At 46.5% G+C, this 26266-nt stretch overlaps 1 protein-coding gene across 1 annotated transcript in view; it reads left to right on the top strand.

Annotated features, from left to right (window-relative positions):
• LOC116989917 (nuclear factor 7, brain-like) overlaps positions 1-11350 on the top strand; it is a 58651-nt gene extending 47301 nt beyond the window's left edge. Inside the window, exon 8 of the mRNA XM_033047471.1 lies at positions 10973-11350. Coding sequence (XP_032903362.1) covers positions 10973-11350 — 378 coding nt within the window. The remainder of the gene's footprint in view (positions 1-10972) is intronic.
• The last annotated feature ends 14916 nt before the right edge of the window (positions 11351-26266 follow it).

The raw sequence follows: 26266 nt of genomic DNA, 5'->3' as shown, positions 1-26266 counted from the left end.
TGTTGCTGCAATACTGTCGTGACTATTCACAGGACGATTGCCAAAACACAATCACCCCGCACAGTAATTCGATCCCTGCACACTCGGGACAACTTTAAGGGCCTGTCCCACTGAGGCGACTTTTTTGGCAACAGCCGGAAATAGGCTGGCAACACATGGTCGCGGGCCTTTCCTGGATTGCAACCTTGACATGAAGGGGAGGCTTGTGTACTGCACTGATCCTGAGAGCTACGTCGGTTTAAAAAAAAATTATTATCAAAAAATGTATTCAATTATTTTTTTTTTAAAATAATAATATTTACACTACAATAAAACAAGCCAGAACCCACCACCATAATACAATACAAACATATATCCATAGTAAACTACTATACAACTATGATACAATCCTTATTGAGGATACATTCAACACCCTGCGGAGCCCAGCGGTCCCGGAACTCCCTCAGGGTGCCCGTGTACAGGGCGTATTCCCTTTCTAACCGCACCCGGGCACGGACGTATCCCCGGAAAAGGGCAGACAGCCGGCTCGGGTAGAGCCCTCCACCGCCTGGTGCCTTGACTCGCGGATGGCCAGCTTGGCCAGGCCCAGGAGCAACCCAAACAAGACATCTTCAGCCCTACCCTCTCCCCTACGCACAGGGTGTCCAAAGATGAGGATGGTGGGTGGAAAGTGCAGCCAGAAGGCAAGGAGCAGCCCCTTTAGGTATTCAAACAGTGGCTGCAGCCTCACGCACTCCATGTACACGTGGTACACAGGCTCTTCCAGCCCGCAACAGTGGCAGGCGGCTGGCGAGTCTGTGAACCGCGAGAGAAACAGGTTGCAGGGAACACCTCGGTGCAGTACCCTCCACCCCAGGTCCCCAATGTAGAGGGGGAGAATCCCTGCGTACAGGGTCTGTTGGGAATGCGATGGAGAATGCAAGGGGCCGGGACTGGAGATGAGCTGGCAGGTGGTGCAGGAGGTCACACAGCGAGGGAGGAATGTACCGAACAGTGAAAGGCTCGGACAGAGTGGATGTGGAGAGGATGTTTCCACTAGTGGGAGAGTCTTGGACTAGAGGGCACAGCCTCTGAAATTTAAGGGCGTTCCTTTAGGTAGGAGATGAGAAGGAATTTCTTTAGTCAGAGGGTGGTGAATCTGTGGAATTCTTTGCCACAGAAGACTGTGGAGGCCAAGTCAATGGATATTTTTAAAACAGAGACAGATAGTTTCTTGATTAGTATGGGTGTCAGGGGTTATTGGGAGAAGGCAGGAGAATGGGGTTAGATAGAAGAGATATGATTGAATGGTGGAGTAGACTTGATGGGCCGAATGGCCGAATTCTACTCCTATCCCCTTTGTCCAAGGGTGGTGGGTATATGGAACGAGCTGCCGGGAGAGGTAGTTGATACAGGTATTATCACTACATTATAAAAACAATTGACTAGGTACATGGATAGAATAAATATAATTTAGTTTATGTCATCTGTACCAAGATACAGTGAAAGGCGTTTTTTTGTTGGATCCAATCCAATCGGGAGAAATTATTATTACAGTCAAGCCGTCCAAAGTTTACAGAAACAGGATAAAGAAATAACATTTAGTGCAAGATAAAGTCCGATTAGAGATAGTCCGCAGGCCTCCAATGAGGTAGATGGGAGGTCAGGACTGTTCTCTAGTTGGTGATAGGATGGTTCAGTTGCCTGATAACAGCCGGGAAGAAACTGTCCCTGAATCAGGAGGTGGGCGTTTTCACACTTCTGTACCCCTTGCCTGATGGGATAGGGGAGAAGATATCAAATCATATCATATATTGTCGTGAATTTTCTTTGACTTAGTAAAGGGCCTGTCCCACTGTCACGACTTAATTCAAAAATTCTGCCGAGTTTAAAGGACCTAAATTAATAAGATCAAGATCGTGCTAATCTACGAACTCCTACGACCTTCCACGACTATGTTCACGAACTCCTACGAACATGTCTACGAATTCCCACGACTATTTCGATGCCCTCCTTACGAGTAAAAAGTTGCAATTTCTTTCATCCCGACCATTTTCTTACTCGTGGACATTTTTTACCGGGCTGGAAAAAACGTCCCGACTTACCTGATGCCACGAGTACCCACGGCTGGCATGACGGGCCTCTACGATATATCTACGGACTCCTACGACCTCCTACGGACTCGTTACGAACATTCTGCGAGTTTGAATCAAGGGGAAAACTCGTGAATGAATTCGTGAATGACTCGTGAAAGTGGGACAGGCCCTCATTCATCTGAAAAGGTGGATGATTTTGGGTTTGTGATGAATGACATCTTCGATTAAATTCAATACAATTTGGGCAGCGCAGGTCAGTAACAGACGGGTGTAATGAATGTGACCAGATAGACGATGCCTCTCTGACCCACTGCCTTCCCTGTCCATTGTTCGATTTAAATCTTTTTATTTGAATTTCACAGCAATTTGCATACTTACAATGATAACAGACAGTGACAGTCAAGGCATAATTGTGCAACAGTATGTAAGCGACCCTCAAAGCCCTTACCCTTACCCACCTTCAACCCACCCGAATCAGGTCGGAACCAAACGGGGACAAACAACACTCACATACATACACATCCACACAAATATGGTAAGATAAACGAAACAAAAAGCAAATTTAAATTTTTTTAAATAAATAAATAAATACATAAATAAATAGATAGATAGATAAATGAATAAATAAATAAAGTGGGTCACTAATAACAGTAAATAAGTAAGTAATTAATTAAATAAGTGTGGGGAGGGCGTTTAATGGAACCGGGAACCCCCCCGGGCGATGTTACAACTGTCCCGCGGTTCAAACACCGCGGCCCGGGGTGGTCGAAGCTGCCGCTCACCAGTCCTGCTGACGCAGCTGCTGGCCCGCGGCCGAACCCCGGACTCAGGCCACCGCCGCCAGAACACCGTGCAAGCCACCGGAGCATCGTTCCAGCCCCGAGGGTATCGCCTCAGCGCAGAAGGAGAAGAGGAGGGAAGAGACTGGAGACCTAAGACTTTTGCCTCCATCACAGTGAGGAGATGTTGGGTGGACTCACTGTGGTGGATGTTAATATGTGTTTATTGTTGTTTTTTATTGTATTGTATTGTATGTATGACTGCTTCAATTTCGTTCAGACTTCGGTCTGAATGACAATAAAGGCTATCTAATCTAATCTAATCTAATTAAGGGGAGAGCAGCTGCGGTAGAGCAGTACAATGGTGGAGAGCACTCAGTCCTCTTCCGAGTCCGGGGACAAGTTGAGAGAGTTAACAAGTTCCAAGAAAGGGTTCCATGTATCTAGGAATGTCTTGGTAGAGCCTTTGAGAGAGAACCTAAGTTTTTCAAGCTTTAAATTGTAAAGCACCTCCTTAATCCAGCGGGCGTGTGTCCCTGTCCATTGTTAACCGATCCACTCCCTCTAGTTAACCTGGTGGAATGTTCAGCTGCCAGCCTCTGTGCCAAACAGAGGAATTATCAGCTATCGAAGAACTGGGTGAAACATTAACTCGAACAACTCTTAACCTGATTCTGGACACAAAGGAAAGGCCAATTCCTTACGGGCTATCTCCGTCTCCTTGGCAACTGTGAGGAGGAAAGGAAACCCACAGGCCGTAAGCCGTAAGGACAGAGTGAGCAAGGTTAAACACCGTTTCCAAAGCCAATTCTTTCGTCATGTTCCTCCAGGGTTTGGTTCATAATCATAATAATACTTTATTAGCCAAGTATGTTTTGCAACATACGAGGAATTTAATTTGCCGTACAGTCATACCAATAAAAAGCAACAGAACACACAAAATACATTTTAACATGAACATCCACCACAGTGACTCCTCCACATTCCTCACTGTGATGGAAGGCGAAAAAAAATGCAATCTCTTCCCTTGTTCTCCCGGGGTTGGGACGATCTTTCTCCCGTAGCCGGAGGCAGGCCTCCTCGTGGGGGCGAGCAAGCTCCTGCATCGGGTGGGGGGGGGGGGGGAATCTCGGCTCCCCCGCGCCGGGCGATCTAACCCGGGTCGGGGCTAGTCAAAACGAGACTGCGAGCTCCTCGATGGTGAAATCCGCGGGCGTCAATCCCAGGCAAGGGATCGGCTCCGATGGTAAGCCAACGTCCCCGCGGTGGCGCTCAGACTCAGTCACGAGCGAGGCCTCCAGCTCCACGATGTTAGGCCGCAGAGCGACCGGAGATACGACCCTGACAACAATCGCAAGCCGGCAATGTAAGAGATTGGAAAAAAGTTTCTCATTGTGATACTACTGATTGTTCTCTGGATGCTTTCAAGAGAGAGCTTGATAGGGCTCTTAAAGATAGTGGAGTCAGGGGATATGGGGAGAAGGCAGGAACGGGGTACTGATTGTGGATGATCAGCCATGATCACATTGAATGGCGTGCTGGCTCGAAGGGCCGAATGGCCCACTCCTGCACCTATTGTCTATTGTCTACTGAGTCTGAAAAACGTGACAACCAAGTTCAAGAACAGCTTCTTCTCAACAACTATCAGGCTCTGGAACACGATGAAACACTGCCTAAACAATGAACTGTGCAGGAAGGAACTGCAGATGCTGGTTTAAACCGAAGATAGACACAAACAGCAGGAGTAACTCAGCGGGACAGGCAGCATCTCTGGAGAGAAGGACCGGGTGACGATTCGGGACGAGACCCTTCTTCTGACTGAAAGTCACGGGAAAGGGAAATGAAAGATATGGATGATGATATAGAAAATAGACAATAGACAATAGGTGCAGGAGTAGGCCATTCGGCCCTTCGAGCCAGCACCGCCATTCAATGTGATCATGGCTGATCATCCACAATCAGTACCCCGTTCCTGCCTTCTCCCCATATCTCCTGACTCCGTTATCTTTAAGAGGCCTATCTAACTCTCTCTTGAAAGCATCCAGAGAATTGGCCTCCACTGCCCTCTGAGGCAGCGAATTCCACAGACTCACAACTCTCTGGATGAAAAAGGTTTTCCTCATCTCCGTTCTAAATGGACTACCCCTTCTTCTTAAACTGTGACCCCTGGTTCTGGACTCCCCCAACATCGGGAACAAGTTTCCTGCCTCTTGCGTGTCCAAACCCTTAAAAATCTTATATGTTTCAATAAGATAGCCTCTCTAAATCCTTCTAAATTCCAGTGTATACAAGCCCAGCCGCTCCATTCTCTTAACATAGATAGATAAAGAACAATGAATGAAAGAATGAATGAATTAAGAACTGTGTATGTCTTTGGTTGCACTAAAGGGCCTGTCCCACTTGGCAATTTTTTTCGGCGACTGCCTGCATCATTGGCTGACGTATCAGGTCACCGAAAAATTTGGGGCGTGATGCGGCGTGATGATGTATTGATGCGTGTTGTTGTTTCAATACGCTGGATTTTGAAATGTTCAAATTCTTTTGGCGACGCTGATATGACGCCGGCAGTCGCCAAAAAAAATCGCCAAGTGGGACAGGCCCTGAAACTTTGGGCTTAATTACGCTAGCTTTAGAAAATGAAAAACTTTTGATTCTTGAACCCAGCCCGATGGAATTTCCCATTAGTTGCTTGTCTTGAGGTTTTCCCATTTCCACACTCCCAGGAATCTTTCATTCTCATTGTGATTAGTCAATTTCTTGTTTTGATGACCAAATTAAGTCATTTGCAGCAACCTTCGATAACATCACTGTAAATGGTATCATGGAAACAACACAGGAACTGTGAACTTGCTGAGAGAATGGAGCGGCTGGGCTTGTATACTCTGGACTTTGGAAGGGCGGGAGGGGATCTTATTGAAATGTATAAGATTATTAAGGGTTTGGTCAAGCTAGAGGCAGGAAACATGTTCCCGATGTTGGGGGAGTCCAGAACCAGGGGCCACACAGTTTAAGAATAAGGGGTAAGCCATTTAGAACGGAGACGAGGAATCACCTTTTCACACAGAGAGTTGTGAGTCTGTGGAGTTCTCTGCCTCAGGGGGTGGTGGAGGCTGGTTCTCTGGATGCTTTCAAGAGAGAGTTAGATAGAGCTCTCATGGATAGCGGTGTTTAGGGATATGGAGAGAAGGCAGGAACGGGGTACTGATTGTGGATGATCAGCCATGAATGGCAGTGTTGGCTTGAAGGGCCCAATGGCCTACTCCTGCACCTATTGTCTATTGTCTATAGTTATACGGTAAGTTTCTATGAGATTGCCCCTCATCCAGAGCCACCGATTCTTCCTCCCACCCTTCCTGGCTCAATGCCTTGCCCCGAGCGCAGGCTACAAGATGCCAGCTTTGAAATAGGCATCGATTACGACGGGCAATTTTCCACCGAACACTTTCATCGTAGGCCAGGCCTAACCTCATGAATCACAATCACGATCACAACCACAATAATACTTTATTAGCCAAGTAGGTTTTGCAACATACGAGGAATTTCATTAGCCAGGTCAGTCAAACAAATAAAAAGCAACAGAACACACAAAATACATTTTAACATAAACATCCACCACAGTGACTCCTCCACATTCCTCACTGTGATGGAAGGAGAAAAAAAGTTCAATCTCTTCCCTTCTTTGTTCTCCCGCGGTCGGGGGCCTCGAGCCCTCCGTTGATGGGACGATCTTGAGTCCCGTAGCCGGCGGCGTTTGGGGCCTCTGCGTCGGGGCGATCAGCTCGTGCATCGGGAGGTGGGGGGATGTCAGCTCCCCCGCGCCGGGCGATCTCACCCCGGGGCGGGGCTGCTCGAGATTCTGCATCGTTGGAGCTCCCGACTCGGCCTCTCCCGAGACTGCGAGCTCTCGATAGTAAAGTCCGCAGGCCACGGTTGGAGCGTCGATCCCAGGCAAGGGATCGGCTCCGATATTAAGTCCACGCCCCGCGGTGGGCCTCATAGTAAGTCCGAGGAGGCCTCCAGCTCCATCGATGTTAGGCCGCAGAGCGACCGGAGATACGACCTGAAAAACGTCGCATCTCCGGCAAGGTAAGAGATTGAAAAAAAGTTTCCCCGGTCCCCGATCCCCACCCCCTCCCCCCACATAAAAAACGGGGAACATTTCCACAAACTTTTGAAACACACTAAAAAATAAAAATAAAAGATGAAAAACCAGAAGACAGACTGTTGGCGGGGCAGCCAATCCTGCAGCGCAGATGCTGCAAATCCGAAATAAAATCCGGTGGATAAAGATGTGACCTGATGCCTCTACTGATCACTGAGGGTGACATAGGCTGTGTTGTTTGTATTTTCACCAGCGTGTGTTATTATAATTTATCACCCATTGAGTTCCTTATAACCATATAACCATATAACAATTACAGCACGGAAACAGGCCATCTCGACCCTTCTAGTCCGTGCCGAACACGTATTCTCCCCTAGTCCCATATACCTGCGCTCAGACCATAACCCTCCATTCCTTTCCCGTCCATATAACTATCCAATTTATTTTTAAATGATAAAAACGAACCTGCCTCCACCACCTTCACTGGAAGCTCATTCCACACAGCCACCACTCTCTGAGTAAAGAAGTTCCCCCTCATGTTACCCCTAAACTTCTGTCCCTTAATTCTCAAGTCATGTCCCCTTGTTTGAATCTTCCCTACTCTCAGTGGGAAAAGCTTATCCACGTCAACTCTGTCTATCCCTCTCATCATTTTAAAGACCTCTATCAAGTCCCCCCTTAACCTTCTGCGCTCCAAAGAATAAAGCCCTAACTTGTTCAACCTTTCTCTGTAACTTAGTTGCTGAAACCCAGGCAACATTGTTCCCTATTTATGCACTGATGGTTCTCTCTCTTTGTTCAGTGAAGCATTTCCACATGTTGAGCCTTGTTCACTTAATTATCAGGAATCTAGTCATAGTTTTTTTGTGTTTTTGAAGGCAGCGCGGTGGTGCAGCAGTAGAGTTGCAGCCTTGCATTGGCAGAGACCTGGGTTCGATCCTGACTACTGATGCTGTCTGTACAGAGTTTGTACGTTCCACCCGTGACTGGGTGAGTTTTCTCTGGGTTTGTAGGTTAATTGTAGGGTTTGCGGAACCGTGGCGGTGGCAGCGGAGACCCGACTCGGCCTCGGAGCTGTGGCGGCGGCAGCGACCACCCGCGGAGTTTGAACCGGCCCGTTCGCGGAGCACGGTTGAGCCGCGGGGATTTACCATCACCCGGTGGGGTCACAACATCTGGATTGCCTCGGCGCAGAGGGAGAACAAAGAGGGAAGAGACAGAGACTTTAAGATTTTGCCTTCCACCACAGTGAGGAGGTGTTTGGTGAACTCACTGTGGTGGATGTTAGATTTGTGTTGATTGTGTGTTTTTGTCATTTTTTTATTATATGTATGACTGCAGGGAAACGAAATTTCGTTCAGACCGAAAGGTCTGAATGACAATAAAGGAATCTAATCTAATCTAATCTGATCTAATTAATTGGTTTCTGCTAATTGCAAATTGTCCCTGGTGTGTAGGATCAGAGAGAGTACAGAGGAGATTTACTAGAATGTTGCCTGGGTTTCAACAACTAAGTTACAGAGATAGGTTGAATAAGTTAGGTCTTTATTCTCTGGAGCGCAGAAGGTTAAGGGGGAACTTGATAGAGGTCTTTAAAATGATGAGAGGGATAGACAGAGTTGATGTGATCAAGCTTTTCCCTTTGAGAATAGGGAAGATTCAAACAAGAGGACATTACTTCAGAATTAAGGGACAGAAGTTTAGGGGTAACATGAGGGGGAACTTCTTTACTCAGAGAGTGGTAGCGGTGTGGAATGAGCTTCCAGTGGAAGTGGTGGCGGCAGGTTCGTTGGTATCATTTAAAAATAAATTGGATAGGCATATGGATGAGAAGGGAATGGAGGGTTATGGTATGAGTGCAGGCAGGTGGGACTAAGGGAAAAAAAGTTGTTCGGCACGGACTTGTAGGGCCGAGATGGCCTGTTTCCGTGCTGTAATTGTTATATGGTTATATGGTTATATCATGCTGGTATATGAGGCGATTGCTGGTTGATATGAACTTGGTGGGCTGAAGGGCCTGTTTCCACGAGGTATCTTGAAAGTCTAAAGAGTTTAACTTTTTCCGGGGCTACGTCCGAGCCCGGGTGCTACTAGAAAAGGACTATGTGCTGTCCACGGGCGCCCTGGGGGATTTCCGGAACCGCTGGGCACCGAGGGGGGTTGCATGTATCCTGGACAAGGATTGTAATATAGTGATTTAGTAGTTTACTTAGTATATTTGTTTGTCTTGTGCTATGGTGGTGGGTTCTGTTTTGTTTCATTGGGTTGTAACTATTATTTTAATATTTGAATAAATATTTATGATTTAAAAAAAGTCTAACTTTCTCCTGTGTTTCCCATGTGCTTTTGAGATTGTTACGGAGATGTATTAATGTTTTAAATTGCCTAATTCAGGGGTTCCCAACCCTTTTTCGTCCCGTTTACCCCCGGCAACTTTAATAAGATAAGATAAGATAAGATAAATACTTTATTAATCCCCTTATTCAGGGGAAATTCTGATGTCCATGCAGCACACTAATAAAAATACAACACAGTATTCAAAGAAATTCAACACCAAAACATCCCCCCACAGTGATTCCCACTGTGGGGGGAGGCACAAAGTCCAGTCCCCATCCCCTTGTCCCCTTGACCACCTAATAGCACGTAACAATGTTATTTCACTTATTTATGAACAACTAATAATAATAATAATAATAATAAATTTTATTTATGGGCGCCTTTCAAGAGTCTCAAGGACACCGTACAAAAATTTAGCAAGTAGAGGAAAAACATGTAAGCGGAATGAAATAAATAGTAGAGACATGACTAGTACACAAAGTAAAGACAGAATTCAATTCAAAACACAATATGAGGCAATTCAAGCACAGATGAAAAGGGAGGGGGACGTGGGGCTAAGGATAGGCAGAGGTGAAGAGATGGGTCTTGAGGCGGGACTGGAAGATGGTGAGGGACACGGAATTGCGGATCAGTTGGGGGAGGGAGTTCCAGAGCCTGGGAGCTGCCCTGGAGAAGGCTCTGTCCCCAAAACTGCGGAGGTTGGACTTGTGGATGGAGAGGAGACCGGCTGATGTGGATCTGAGGGACCGTGAGGGTTGGTAGGGGGAGAGGAGGTCAGTGAGATATGGGGGGGCCAGATGGTGGAGGGCTTTGTAGGTGAGGATTAGGGTTTTGTAGGTGATCCGGTGGGAGATGGGAAGCCAGTGAAGTTGTTTGAGGACTGGAGTGATGTGATGCCAGGATTTGGTGTGGATGATGAGTCGGACGGCTGCGTTCTGGACCAGTTGGAGTCGATTGATGTAGGTGGAGCTGATGCCAAGGAGAAGTGAGTTGCAGTAGTCCAGTCGGGAGGAGATGAAGGCATGGAGGAGCCTTTCAGCAGCGGGAGGTGTGAGAGAGGGTCTGATTTTGGCGATGTTGCGGAGGTGAAAGAAGGAGGTTTTAATGACATGGCGAATGTGAGGCTCAAGGGAGAGGGTGGAATCAAAGATCATGCCAAGGTTGCGGGCCTGGGGAGATGGGGAGACAGTGGTGCCGTCGATGGTGAGAGTGGGGTTATTGATTTTGCTGAGTGTGGATTTGGAGCCTATGAGGAGGAATTCTGTTTTATCGCTGTTGAGTTTGAGGAAGTTATGTTGCATCCAGGTTTTTATAGCTGACAAACTGGAGTTGGTATGGGAGAGGACTAATGATAGACAGATACCGGTATACCAGAACCAAACACAGTCAGTCAATGAGAAAATATATGTACAAATCCAGAATCAACAGGTTTACCCCCTAGCTCTGCAGAAAATTCTCAAGTGGAGAATGTAGATTCAAAATCCGTATGCTCCGGACTCAAAGAGAGTGGCTCTGCATCAGAAAAAAACACGAATAAAACCAGTACTTCCACAGTTTCAAATAATCCAACTGCTTCACCTGGTACGTCCCCTGAGAAATCTTCTGGAGAAGGTTTCAAATTTCGTAAGATAAAATATACAGAAAAAGCATTCAATTCTGGGATCTGGAGAACTCCACAGGATGCCCTGCAATCCCACGTGGTTGAACATGTGGCAGAAGAGCCAAGCAATCCCATTCATCCGACAGCAGATCCTCAAGAAAGTGAAGAGGAGAAAATTGAGGAGAAAAAAGAGGAGACAATTGAACAGCTGGAAGAGCAGCTGCTTGAGGACCTTAGTCATGTAGACCCCATAGTTATTACGCACCCATTGCGTGAAAAAGAAGAAGTTTCCTTTGTTTCAAGAACAGGAAAAACAAATGATTTCACCAAGTTGAAGGGTTGGAAGCAAAAACTTCAGGGTCTACTATTTCCAAGGTTGAAGGGTGGGAAGCGACAACATTCAGGATCTTCTATTTCCAAGCAGAATCAAACAAGTGCAGTTACAGAGAAAGGTTGAACAAGTTAGGGCTTTATTCTTTGGAGCGCAGAAGGTTAAGGGGGGACTTGATAGAGGTTTTTAAAATGATGAGAGGGATAGACAGAGTTGACGTGGAAAAGCTTTTCCCACTGAGAGTAGGGAAGATTCAAACAAGGGGACATGACTTGAGAATTAAGGGACTGAAGTTTAGGGGTAACATGAGGGGGAACTTCTTTACTCAGAGAGTGGTAGCTGTGTGGAATGAGCTTCCAGTGAAGGTGGTGGAGGCAGGTTCGTTTTTATCATTTAAAAATAAATTGGATAGTTATATGGATGGGAAAGGAATGGAGGGTTATGGTCTGAGCGCAGGTATATGGGACTAGGGGAGACTATGTGTTCGGCACGGACTAGAGGGGTCGAGATGGCCTGTTTCCGTGCTGTAATTGTTATATGGTTATATGGTTATATGGTAGGCGAAAGGTTGGGAACCCTTGGCCTAAGTGTGCTTGCTTGCCAATTTGGAGGCGGAGCAAGTGACTAACGAGGCTATGGATTATATCAAAGATAGACACAAAAAGCTGGAGTAACTCAGCGGGACAGGCAGCATTTCTGGAGAGTAAGGAATGGGTGACATTTTGGGTCATGACCCTTCTTCCTGTCCCGCTGAGTTACTCTAGCTTCTGATCGGGGTTCAAATGTAAAAAATTTACAAGATATCAGTTTGGTGTGGAAAGGGTTGAGTAGTCCTCAAAAAATGTCTAATTTGTAAATATCTAAAAAAATTTGAGTTAGGTAAATTAGGAAAATAGACTATAAACAATAGATAGTAGGTGCCATTCGGCCCCTCGAGCCAGCACCGCCATTCACTGTGATCATGGCTGATCATCCACATTCAGTAGCCCGTTCTTGCCCTCTCCTCATATCCCCTGACTCTGCTATCTTTAAGAGCTCTATGTAACTCTCTCTTCAAAGCATCCAGAGAATTGGCCTCCACCGCCCTCTGAGGCAGAGAATTCCACAGATTCACAATTCTCTGGGTGAAAAAGATTTTCCTCGTCCCCATTCTAAATGGTCTACCCCTTGTTCTTAAACTGTGGCCCCTGGTCCTGGACTCCCCCAACATCGGGAACATGTTTCCTGCCTCTAGCGTGTCAAATCGCTTTAATAAACTTAAATGCTTCAATAAGATCTCCTCTCATCCTTCTAAATTCCAGTGTGTACAAGCCCAGCCGCTCCATTCTATCAACATATGACAGTCCCGCCATCCCTGGGATTAACCTTGTAAACCTACGCTGGGCTCCCTCAATAGCAAGAATGTCCTTCCTCAAATTTGGTGAGCAAAACTGCACACAATACTCCAGGTGTGGTCTCACTCGGGCCCTGTACAAGTGCAGAAAGAATTAGTTGTGTCTATCTTCGGTTTAAACCAGCATCTGCAGTTCCTTCTTGCACAAATAATGATATCAGTCTTTGTAACACGAGGGTTTGACTGCAGGGATGAGGAAGTTGTATTGTAATCATAGAGAGTAGAGAGGAAACCACACCCAGAGTGTTGTGAGCGGACTTCACTCCTTGCCTTATACAGGATGCTGCTACCTTAGAGGAAGTGCAAAGGTTCACTGGCCTAGCTGCAGTGTGGGCAGGTTCGCTGTAAGTGAAGACTGTGAATTGCCGCTCTAGTGGGCTGAGAACGGATGTGTAAGTGAGATAACACAGAACCAGTGTGAATGGGTGATTGGTGCCGGCTGAAGGGTCTGTTTCCATGTGGTATTTCTAAACTAAACTAAAACTGAATGGAGTCAGGCAGAAGAAGAGGAGATAGACACAAAAAGCTGGAGCAACTCAGAGGGACCGGCAGCATCTCTGGAGGGAAGGAATGGGTGGCGTTCATGGTCGAGAGCCTTCTTCAGACAGGAAGAAGGGACTCGTCCCGAAACGTCACCATTTGTGTGATGCTGGTTTATACAATAGACCAGTGGTTCTTAACCTGGGGGTCATGACCCCCTATGTGGGTTGTTTGGGGCTTTGGCGGGGGTCATGAACGGGACACAAATAACACATCAATTTGTTGAGCCCATGTTTAGGAACCTAACAAAGGTACACACCACATACAGTTCTTTGTTCGCGTATGCGCGTACTAGGGCCAAAACAGCTAAGAACCACTGCAATAGACGATAGACAATAGGTGCAGGAGTAGGCCATACGGCCCTTCGAGCCAGCACCGCCATTCAATGTGATCATGGCAGATCATCCACAATCCAAAATCCTGCCATCTTCCCATAGCCCCTGACTACACAATTTTCTAGCTCTCTCTTGAAAGTTTCCAGACAACCGGCCTCCACCGCCCTCTGAGGCAGAGAATTCCACAGACTCACAACTCTCTGTGTGACAAACTGCTTCCTCATCACCATTCTATACGGCTTACCCCTTATTCTTAAACTGTGGCCCCAGGTTCTGGACTCCCCCTACATCGGGAACATATTTCCTGCCTCTAGCGTGTCCAAACCCTGAATAAACTTAAATGCTTCAATAAGTTACCCTCTCATCCTTTAAATTCCAGAGTATACAAGCCCAGCCACTCTATTCTCTCAGCAGTGGACCTACGCTGAACTCCCTCAATAGCAAGAATGTTCTTTCTCAAATTTGGGGACCAAAACTGCACACAATACTCCAGGAGTGGTCTCACTAGGGCCATGTTCAACTGCAGAATGACTTCTTTGCTGCAACTCCCCTCGTTATGAAGGCCAACATGCCATTCGCTTTCTTCACTGCCTGCTATACCTGCATGCTTACTTTCATTGACTGATCAAAAAGGACCACCAGATCCCGTTGTACTTCCCCTTTCCCCAACTTGACACTATCTTTTTCACAGAGAGTTGTGAGTCTGTGGAATTCTCTGCCTCAGATAGTGGTGGAGGCCGGTTCTCTGGATACTTTCAAGAGAGAGCTAGATAGGGCTCTTAAAGATAACGGAGTCAGGGGATATGGGGAGAAGGCAGACACGGGATACTGATTGTGGATGATCAGCCATGATCGCATTGAATGGTGGTGCTGGCTCAAAGGGCTGAATGGCCTGCTCCTGCACCTATTGTCTATTGTCTATTGTCTATTTAGATGTCAAACTGGAAGTCAGTGTAAAGACCTCAAAACTGGAGTGATGTGATCCACTTTCTTGGTCTTAGAGAGGACTCGTGCTGGTTTAAGGTGTTTTACCTACAGGGAGATGTTGAAAATACTATTTTTCTCTAAAACGCTGGGGGTTGTGGGGAGCTCAGGTAGAAGTATATAAAGCTGGCAGAGGCATCAGTCGGGTGGATGGTCAGAAACTTTTTTCCAAGGGTGGAAAATAAAATTCTTGAGGGCACAGCACTAAATATAAATCCCATTATCCTGTGATATACACACTGTGGATGGCCTCATTGTAATACTCATACTCATGCTTACTTTATTAGCCAAGTATGGATTGCAACACACGAGGAATCTGATTTGCCACACAGTCATTCTAATAAAAAAAGCAACAGAACACCCAAAATACATTTTAACATAAACATCCACCACAATGGAGCAGCTGGGCTTGTACACTCTGGAGTTTAGAAGGATGAGAGGGTTTTTATTGAAACATATAAGATTATTAAGGGTTACACACTAGAGGCAGGAAACATGTTCGCGATGTTGGGGGAGCCCAGAACCAGTGGCCACACAGTTTAAGAATAAGGGGTAAGCCATTTAGAACGGAGATGACGAAACACTTTTTCACACAGAGAGTTGCGAGTCTGCGGAATTCTCTGCCTCAGAGGGCGGTGGAGGCCGGTTCTCTGGATACTTTCAAGAGAGAGTTAGATAGAGCTCTTAAAGATAGTGGAGTCAGGGGATATGGGGAGAAGGCAGGAACGGGGTACTGATTGTGGATGATCAGCCATCCAGTGTTCAGTGTTAGCTGTGAGGAGGATGCTCGGAGGCTGCAAGGTGACTTGGATAGGCTGGGCGAGTGGGCAAATGCATGGCAGATGCAGTATAATGTGGATAAATGTGAGGTTATCAACTTTGGTGGCAAAAACAGGAAAGTAGACTATTATCTGAATGGTGCCCGATTAGGAAAAGGGGAGATGCAACGAGACCTGGGTGTCATGGTACACCAGTCATTAAAAGTAGGCATGCAGGTGCAGCAGGCAGTGAAGAAGGCGAATGGTATGTTAGCATTCATAGCAAAATGATTTGAGTATAGGAGCAGGGAGGTTCTACTGCAGTTGTACAGGGTCTTGGTGAGACCACACCTGGAGTATTGCGTACAGTTTTGGTCTCCTAATCTGAGGAAAGACATTCTTGCCATAGAGGGAGTACAGAGAAGGTTCACCAGACTGATTCCTGGGATGTCAGGACTTTCATATGAAGAAAGACTGGATAGACTCGGTTTGTACTCGTTAGAATTTAGAAGATTGAGAGGGGATCTTATAGAAACGTACAAAATTCTTAAGGGATTGGACAGGCTAGATGCAGGAAGATTGTTCCCGATGTTTGGGAAGTCCAGAATAAGGGGTCACAGATTAAGGATAAGGGGGAAATCTTTTAGGACCGAGATGAGGAAAACATTTTTCACACAGAGAGTGGTGAATCTCTGGAATTCTCTGCCACAGAAGGTAGTTGAGGCCAGTTCATTGGCTATATTTAAGAGGGAGTTAGATGTGGCCCTTGTGGCTAAAGGGATCAAGGGGTATGGAGAGAAGGCAGGGATGGGATACTGAGTTGAATGATCAGCCATGATCATATTGAATGGCGGTGCAGGCTCGAAGGGCCGAATGGCCTACTCCTGCACCTATTTTCTATGTTTCTATGTTTCTATGATCACATTGAATGGTGGTGCTGGTCGAAGGGCCGAATGGTCTACTCCTGCACCTATTGTCTATTGTCTATTGTCTATTGTCTATCTCTTCTTGGCCATCTCCATCCCTCCATCCCCATCCACTCCCACTCCTCTGCATGCACTCCCTCTCACTTGGGCCATTCACAACGGCCAATGCATAGATTACACAAGTGTGCCCGAATTAATAATTTCCTGGGTTATGTTAATGTCCTGGCATCACATCACTCCAGTCCTCAAACAACTTCACTGGCTTCCCATCTCCCACCGGATCACCTACAAAATCCTAATCCTCACCTACAAAGCCCTCCACCATCTGCCCCCCCCCCCCATATCTCACTGACCTCCTCTCCCCCTACCAACCCTCACGGTCCCTCAGATCCACATCAGCCGGTCTCCTCTCCATCCACAAGTCCAACCTCCGCAGTTTTGGGGACAGAGCCTTCTCCAGGGCAGCTCCCAGGCTCTGGAACTCCCTCCCCCAACTGATCCGCAATTCCGTGTCCCTCACCATCTTCCAGTCCCGCCTCAAGACCCATCTCTTCACCTCTGCCTATCCTTAGCCCCACGTCCCCCTCCCTTTTCATCTGTGCATTAATTGCCTCATATTGTGTTTTGAATTGAATTCTGTCTTTAATTTGTGTACTAATCATGTCTCTACTATTTATTTCATTCCCCTTACATGTTTTTCCTCTACTTGCTAAATGTTTTAAGGTGTCCTTGAGACTCTTGAAAGGCGCCCATAAATAAAATTTATTTTTATTATTATTATCCTGCTAGTTTCAATGTTCGGATTTCTTTGTTATCAACTCCACCACAGCCAACAATGGACCATTGTGGGCTCCTTGGCCATCGGTTCTGCACCTTTTCATCCCTCCAGATTACCTCTCCCCTGATTCTCAGTCTGAGGACAAGGCTCGACCTGAAACGTCACCTCTTCCTTCTCTCCAGCGACGCTGAAGTCCCGTCACCCCTTTGCTCCACATGGAAAACAACTCCTAGCATCCATCCACCCAGCCAACTGAGACAAAAGCACACTGGATAGCCAGCAAGTGGTCACAGGAGTGGAAGGCAACCTCATCTCCATTACACAGCTACATCTCTTCACCAGATAAAAGTTGTCCAGGGTCTGACCTCCCGAGAGGAGCATGTGTGAAGCTCAACAGACTTGGTACTGGAGTTGGACGTTTCAATGCCAGCGTGTGGAGATGGGGGCTCCGCCAGAGCCCAGCCTGTGAATGCGGAGCAGAACAACAGATGATAGACAATAGACAATACACAATAGGTGCAAGAGTAGGCCATTCAGCCCTTTGAGCCAGCACCGCCATTCAATGTGATCATGGCTGATCATCCCCAATCAGTACCCCGTTCCTGCCTTCTCCCCATATCCCCTGACTCCGCTATCTTTAAGAGCCCTATCTAGCTCTCTCTTGAAAGCATCCAGAGAACCGGCCTCCACCGCCCTCTGAGAATTCCACAGACTCACCACTTTCTGTGAGAAAAAGTGTTTCCTCGTCTCCGTTCTAAATGGCTTACTCCTTAACCAGTCAACCATGTCATGTCTGGGTGCCCGCTCTACCACCCACCAAACGGAGCTGTGTCAGGGCCTGGCAGACAGACATTGACGCCAACAGAGACAACATCCTGGCTACTCAACACCCGGTTTGAGATCTAACTATTACTTTGGTTTATGTTTCATTCGCAAGAAGAAGAGAAGAGCGATGCTGCCTGACCCGCTGAGTTACTCCAGCACTTTGTGTCTATCTTCGGTGTTAACCAGCATCTGCAGTTCCCCTCCTGTACATTCCAGTCTGCTCGCACTGCTTGTTGGAGAGATAAGAAAGGAATTTTCATGTGGCAACAAATAGAAGTGCCGGCTGGTCTCAAGTCACCAAAATACTGCATAAACAGGTTAAACTTCTTCTGAGACCGTGTCTCCGGTGCAGCGTAGGTTCACGAGATTGATCCCTGGGATGGCGGGACTGTCAAATGAGGAAAGATTGAAAAGACTAGGCTTGTATTCACTGGAGTTTAGAAGGATGAAGGGTAATCTTATAGAAACATATAAAATTATAAAAGGACTGGATAAGCTAGATGCAGGAAAAATGTTCCCAATGTTGGGCGAGTCCAGAACCAGGGGCCACACACAGTCTCAGAATAAAGGGGAGGCCATTTAAGACTGAGGTGAGAAAAAACTTTTCCACCCAGAGAGTTGTGAATTTGTGGAATTCCCCGCCACAGAGGGCAGTGGAGGCCAAATCACCAGATGGATTTAAGAGAGAGTTAGATAGAGCTCTAGGGGCTAGTGGAGTCAGGGGATATGGGGAGAAGGCAGGCACGGGTTATTGATTGGGGACGGTCAGCCATGATCACAATGAATGGCGGTGCTGGTTCGAAGGGCCGAATGGCCTCCTCCTGCATCTATTTTCTATGTTTCTATGTTTCTATGTTTCTATGTTTCATAGAAACAGCTGAGTTCAGGCAAGAGTGAACGAGACTTGCGGTGGTGGGGGGGTTTGATGGGCAAGGAAGTGAGAATAGAAATGGGAAAGATACAGGTGGCACAGAGGTGCAATGGTAGAGCAGTAGAGTTTGTGCAGTCATAGTCAAAGAGTGATACATGGATACATAGAATATAGGCGCAGGAGTAGGCCATTCGTCCCTTCAAGCCAGCACCGCCATTCAATATGATCATGGCTGATCATCCACAATCAGTACCCCTTTCCTGCTATTTCTTCATACCCCTTCATTCCTTTAGCCCTTAGAGCTAAATCTAACTCTCTTTCTTTGAAACATCCAGTGAATTGGCCTCAACTGCCTTCTGTGGCAGAAAATTCCACAGATTTACAATTCACTGGGTTAATCGATAATATTTTATTATTAATGTTTAATGTTTTATGAGTCATTCCTAACTGTCGCTGTGTGTCACGTTGTCACTTGCGGGCGGAGCGCCAAGGCAAATTCCTTGTATGTGAATACTTGGCCAATAAAATTGTTCACTCATTCATCCATTCATAGGTTAATTGGCATTGGTAAAATTGTAAATTGTCCTTAGTGTTAGTGTACGGGGTGATCACTGGTCAGCGTGGACTCTGTTCGGCAGAAGGGTCTGTTTCCGCGCTGTACCTCTGGAGTCTAAAGAATGTGGATTGGTGTGGATGTGTAGTAATGGGTTAGTCAGTTTTGATGTCCTTGTTTGGATTCACAATTAACTTGGGATGATTCACAATATGATAAAGGATGCGATTAGCTTTTGAACTGGGAGTGTTCCACAGAGTAAGGCAGAAGTAACAACATAGAATATTGAACAGTCCAGCACTAGAACAGGCCCTTTGGCTAATAATATCTGTGCCGAACATCACTCCAAGACACTCTTAACGGCCTGTCCCACTTGGCAATTTTTTCGGCGACTGCCGGCGTCATATCAGGGTCGGCAAAAGATTTTGAATATATTAAAATTCAGCGGCGACGAAATAAATGTTACAATGCGTGAAAAAAAAACGCGCCTCAATTCATCATCACGCCATGTCACGCCGCGTCACGCCGTATCGTACTGCAAATTTTTCAATTACCTGATACGTCAGTAAATGATGCCGGCAGTCGCCGAAAGAAATCGCCAAGTGGGACAGGCCCTTAACACATTTCAAAACTGTTACAGGCAATCAAGAGCGGAACTCACTATCAAAACATGGAGGGGACGGGACACACAATTTTTTGGCGGCCATGCGCGCATGCGCACACTCACACACACGCGCGCGAGGCTTCGGAGGCTCAATCCAGCGCTAGAAGCGGAGATTTTAAAATTGAGATTACAAAAACCCTCTCAAAACATGGGGGGGTCGTGTCCCCTCTGCCCCCCCCCTCCCCCTCCCCCCCCCCCCCGGGTTTTCCGCCCCTCCAGGGAATGTTGGATTGCTTACAAGATGCATGTCTCTCCCGAATACGGAGTCATACGGTCATAAGGTCATAAGTGATAGGAGTAGAATTAGGCCATTCGGCCCATCAAGTCTACTCCACCATTCAATTATGGCCGATCTATCTCTCCCTCCCAATCCCATTCTCCTGCCTTCGCCCCATAACCCCCGACACCCGTAATAATCAAAAATCTATCTATCTCTGCCTTAGAAATATCCACTGAAATGATGCGACCCTTGAAAAAACACTGCGCGTCCATACGGCATCACGCCGGGTCACGTTGCGTGTTTTTCAGTGACCTGATACGTCAGTCAATGATGCCGGCAGTCGCTGAAAAAATCGCTAAGTGGGACAGGCCCTTTATCTGCATGCATGTAATTCATACCCCTCCGTTCCATGCCTATCCAAAAGTCTCTTAAACGCCACTATCGTATCTGCCTCCACCACCACCCCCGCAACACAATCCAGGAGCCCACCACCTTATGTGCCATTGCAGGTACAAACCCAGGCCTCTGACGTGGCTCTACCAGCTGCGCTACTGTGCAGTCAGACTGACTTCTTCGAGAGTTAAGAGGGGAGGGGGGTCGATAGGGGTGGGATTTAACATAGAAACATAGAAACATAGAAAGTAGGTGCGAGAGTAGACCACCAGGTCCGTCGAGCCCGCACCGCCATTCGCTCATGGCTGAACACTAAACAGACACACTTACCCACAAACAGTAGACACAAGACACAGAACACAAGACACTACCCTCCCCTTTATACCGCTATCACCCCTTTCCACCCCAAAAACCTCGTGATCTCCTGGGAGAGGCAAAAAGCCGGATAAAAACCCAGGTCCAATTCGGGAAAAAAATCCGGGAAATTCCTCTCCGACCCCAATCCAGGCGATCGACACTTGTCCAGGATATCACTCAGGTCTTACTATACTAACCATACCTAGGTCCATATCCCTGCCCTCTCCCCGTAGCCCCTTATCCCCTTGGCAGCTAAAAAACCATCTATTTTAGTCTTAAATATATTTAAAGTTTCTGCTTCCACTGCTCCCTGGGGCAGTGAATTCCATAAATTAACCACCCTCTGGGTGAAGAAGTTCTTCCTCATCTCCGTTTTAAAAGAGCCCCCCCTTATTCTGCAACTATGTCCCCTAGTTCTAGTTTCCCCGATCATTGGGAACATCCTCGGTGCATCCACCCGATCAAGGCCCCTCACGATCTTATATGTTTCAATGAGATCGCCTCTCATTCTTCTAAACTCCAAAGAGTAGAGTTCCAGCCTACTTAACCTTTCCTCATATGTCAATCCCCTCATTGCAGGAATTAATCTTGTAAACCTTCGCTGCACTGCCTCCAGGGCTAGTACATCCTTTCTTAAGTATGGACCCCAGAACTGTACACAGTATTCCAAATGTGGTCTCACTAATACTGTGTACAGCTGCAGCAAGACCTCCGTGTTTTTATACTCAATCCCCCTAGCAATAAAGGCCAAAACTCCATTGGCCTTCCTGATTGCTTGCTGCACCTGCATACTAACTTTTAGTGATTCATGTACTAATACCCCTAGATCCCTTTGCGTTGCATTACAACGCAGCTCCTCCTCATTTAGAAAATAACTTGCCCTATCATTTTTTTTCCCAAAGTGAATGACTTCACATTTATTAGTATTAAACTTCATCTGCCAAGTTGTTGCCCACTCACCTAGCTTATCTATATCCTTTTGCAGACTCTTCCTATCCTCCTCATCCCCTACTTTTCCTCCCATTTTTGTATCGTCCGCAAATTTTGATATATTACACTTGGTTCCCTCCTCCAAATTTGTCTCCATCACACTGAGTTTGAACAATTTACAAGCCTTTATGTTTTTTAAACCATAAAAGAAGGGAAGTGGTAAGATAGACACAAAATGCTGGAGTAACTCAGTGGGACAGGCAGCATCACTGGAGCGAAGGAATGAATGGGTGACGTTTCAGGTCGAGACAGCTTCTTCAGACTCGACACGAAACGCCACATGCTGCCTCACCCACTGAGTTTCTCCAGCATTTTTGTCAACCTTCGATTTTCCAGCATCTGCAGTTCTTTCTTAAACATGTCTTTAAACCATATCGGGTGGTGTCAAATTATAGCTGCTATTGGTGTTGAAGGGCTGTTCAAGCCACTCTGTAAACGAGTCTTTGATTGCTAATGCATGGGATGGCAGATGGCACTAACTTTGAAAGCTTACAAGCCTTTTAAATTTTCACAGTGGATAATAGCATCGTAGGCCAAAATGACCAATTAGTTTAAGGTAAGCATTAGTCATCGATGCATCATCCGCCTTGCATGACATTGCAATATTGATAAACACAGACATACTTTGCACATCATTCAATTGATTCGTTCTCTGCAGGTGATGACACAACCCATTGGATGTAAACAGATCCGACAAAGGAACACATTGCATGGGCCAGATTGTGGACAAAAGGGGAAGGGAAAGAAGGAAGTTTGTGGAATGTGCAAGAGACCTCGTGGGAATTCCCAAAAAGTCATTTTACTGGTGATCTCATTTCCCATCGAGTGTCAGAGATGTTTTGATCACCAAAGTGAAACTCCTGAGGTTTGAAAACCTCCTTCTTTTGACCAGTGGTAGCAGAGGATAATAGACAATAGACAATAGGTGCAGGAGGAGGCCATTCGGCCTTTCAAGCCAGCACCACCATTCAATGTGATCATGGCTGATTATCCCCAATCAGTACCCCGTTCCTGCCTTCTCCCCATATCCCCTGACTCAGCTATCTTTGAGCCCTATCTAGCTCTCTCTTGAAAGTATCCAGAGAACCAGCCTCCACCGCCCTCTGAGGCAGGAAATTCCACAGACTCACAATTCTCTGTGTGACAAAGTGTTTCATTGTTTCCGTTCTAAATGGCTTACCCCTTATTCTTAAATAGTGGTCCCCGGTTCTGGACTCCCCCAACATCGGGAACATGTTTCCTGCCTCTAGTGTGTCCAAATCCTTAATAATCTTATATGTTTCAATAAGATCACCTCTCATCCTAAACTCCAGAGTATACAAGCCCAGCCGTTCCATTCTCTCAGCATATGACAGTCCCGCCATCCTGGGAATTAACCTTGTAAATCTACACTGCACTCCCTTAATAGCAAGAAGGTCCTTTGCTCAAATTAGGGGACCAAAACTGCACACAATACCCCAGGTGTAGTCTCACTAGGGCCCTGTACAACTGCAGAAGGACATCTTTGCTCCTATAATCATCTCCTCTTGACTCAGGAACAAGGTTCAGAAAAGATTTACGAGGATGTTGCCAGGACTAGAGGATGTGAGCTTTAGAGAGAGGTTGAGTAGGCTGGGTCTCTATTCCTTGGAGCACAGGAGGATGAGGGTTGATCATATAGAGGTGTATAAAATCATGAAAGGAATAGATCGGGTAGATGCACAGAGTCTTTTACCCAGAGTAGGGGAATCGGGGACCAGAGGACATAGGTTCAAGGTGAAGGGGAAAAGATTTAATAGGAATCTGAGGGATAACCTTTTCACACAAGGGTGGTACGTGTATGAAACAAGTTGCCAGAGGAGGTAGTTGAGGCTGGGACTATCCCAACATTTAAGAATCAACTAGACAGGTACATGGATTTTCTGTGTTTTACTTGTATCTTGCTTTAATAAAGGGTTACTTTTGTTCTTCAAGATGTGATTTTTCCATTCATTGATCCGATTCCTTGAATCCTACATATATTTTGTTCTATATTGCTGTTTGTACGGAGTTTGCACGTTCTCCCTGGGACTGTGTGAGTTTCCTCTGGGGCTTCTGGTTTCATCCCACATCCCGAAGATGTGCAGGTTTGTAAGTTACTTGGCCCCTGTAAGTTGCCCATAGTGTATAGGGAGTAGATGAGAAAATGGCATAACATGGCAATAGTGTGAGGGTGATTGCTGGTCGGCATGGACCTGGTGGGCCGATGGGCCTGTTTCCACAAGGTGTCACTAAACGAGCATAGTTAGAGATAGGATGGAAATAGGCCCACCAAAGATAAAATGGTAATGGGACAACATGGAACTAATATCGGTGATCAATGGATGAAGAGAGTTTTATTGTCACGAGTCCCAGACAGGACAATGAAATTCTTACGTGCTGCAGAACAACTGAATATGTAAACATCGTACTTGCGGTGTGGACTCTCCAAGACAGACGCGAATCTCACCGTTTGACCTGTTTTTACAACATGTTAAATGGTCAGCTCGACATAGATTACAAGACCTACACAAAACCCAAACCAATTAGGAGCAGACGTGGGCATTCGATCCAATTTGCGATCCCAGCTACAAAGACAGATGTGTACAGCAATCCGTTCTTCCCCCGCACAATTAAAGCATGGAATAATCTCCACCCAACTATAGTTACCCAACCAGATGCAACTAAATTTAAAGTAGCTCTTTCTTCCCAATAACCATTTTCTGGCTTAAGTCCTCCCTTCACCCCCTCCAGTTTAAATTCCATTTAGAATATTTTGGAGCACCAAGAAACCAAGAACCAAGAACCAAGACTCGATGGGCCGAAGGGCCTGCTTCCACACTGTATCTGCAAACTAATCTAAACTAGTTTAGCCTACATATGCAGCCCATTTCATTTTAGAGTCATAGAGAGTTAAGAGCCATACAGAGTGGAATTAGGTCTTTCAGCCCAACTTATCCGCCACAACCAATATTTTCCATCTGTCAACAGACAATAGACAATAGGCAATAGGTGCAAGAGTAGGCCATTCCGTACATAGTCGCATCTGCCAGCTTTTGCCCCGTATACCTCTTATCCTATCCATGTACCTGTCCAAATGTTTCTTGAACGTTGCGATAATACCTGCCTCAACTACCTCCTCCGGCAGCTCATTTCATGCTCCCAAGTTCCTGGCATATTTGCTCTTCTGGTTCCTGTTCCCGGGATGGCGGGACTGTCATATGTTGAGGGAATGGAGCGACTGGGATTGTACACTCTGGAGTTTAGAAGGATGAGAGGGGATCTTATTGAGACATATAAGATTATTAAGTGTTTGGACACGCTAGGGGCAGGAAACATGTTTCCGATGTTGCGGGAGTCAAGAACCAGGGGCCACACACAGTTTAAGAATAAGGGTAAGCCATTTAGAACGGAGATGAGGAAACACTTTTTCACAGAGAGAGTTGTGAGTCTGTGGAATTCTCTGCCTCAGAGGGCGGTGGAGGCCGGTTCTCTGGATACTTTCAAGAGAGAACTAGATAGGGTTGTTAAAGATAGCGGAGTCAGGGGATATGGGGAGAAGGCAGGAACGGGGTACTGATTGGGGATGATCAGCCATGATCACATTGAATGGCGGTGCTGGCTCGAAGGGCCGAATGGCCTACTCCTGCACCTATTGTCTATTGTCTGTAGACTGTTTGGGGGCCTGTAGCACACTCCCTATAAGGTGATCATCCCTTTCTTGGTCAGGCAAACTTTTATTAAGCATCACAGAGTACGTTTCCTCTCAATATTCTCGATCAAATGTGTGTCACACCTTGTAATAACTCTCAAGAAATTGTAATTGCTAGTGTATGATTTTCACAAGTGGAAGAAGTGAATGGAATCAGACTGTGAGTGACAGGAACAGGTTCTTCCCCACTGTTATCTGACTATTGAATATTCTCCTGTCAGCTAGGTCTAGTCCCGACTCCAAGCGCAGGCTCGGCGATCGTTTCACTCTACACCTCCGCTCAGTCTGCCTAAACCTACCTGATCTCCCGGTTGCTCAACACTTCAACTCCCCCCTCCCATTTCCACACTCACCTTTCTGTCCTGGGCCTCCTCCATTGTCTGAGTGAGGCCCAGCGCAAATTGGAGGAACAGCACCTCATATTTCGCTTGCACCCCCAGCGGTATGAACATTGACTTCTCGAACTTCAAGTAGCCCTTGCTTTCCCTCTCTCCCTCCATCCCCTTCCCCTTCCCAGTTCTCCCAACAGTCGCACTGTCTCCGACTACATTCTATCTCAGTCCCGCCCACTCCCCTGGCAACAGTCTGAAGAAGGGTCTCGACCCAAAACATCAGCCATCCCTTCTCTCCAGAGGTGCTGCCTGTCTACCACATGATCACCTGTTGTTCTTAGAGATACAAGTTATTATATAAATGCGACCTAGTTAAAGAGGTCAAAGGGACTTTTGACACTTTGGCCTTCATCT

This window comes from Amblyraja radiata, chromosome 30, assembly GCF_010909765.2.
Source record: "Amblyraja radiata isolate CabotCenter1 chromosome 30, sAmbRad1.1.pri, whole genome shotgun sequence".
NCBI lineage: Eukaryota > Metazoa > Chordata > Chondrichthyes > Rajiformes > Rajidae > Amblyraja > Amblyraja radiata.
This window is presented reverse-complemented; position numbering and strand designations above follow the sequence as displayed.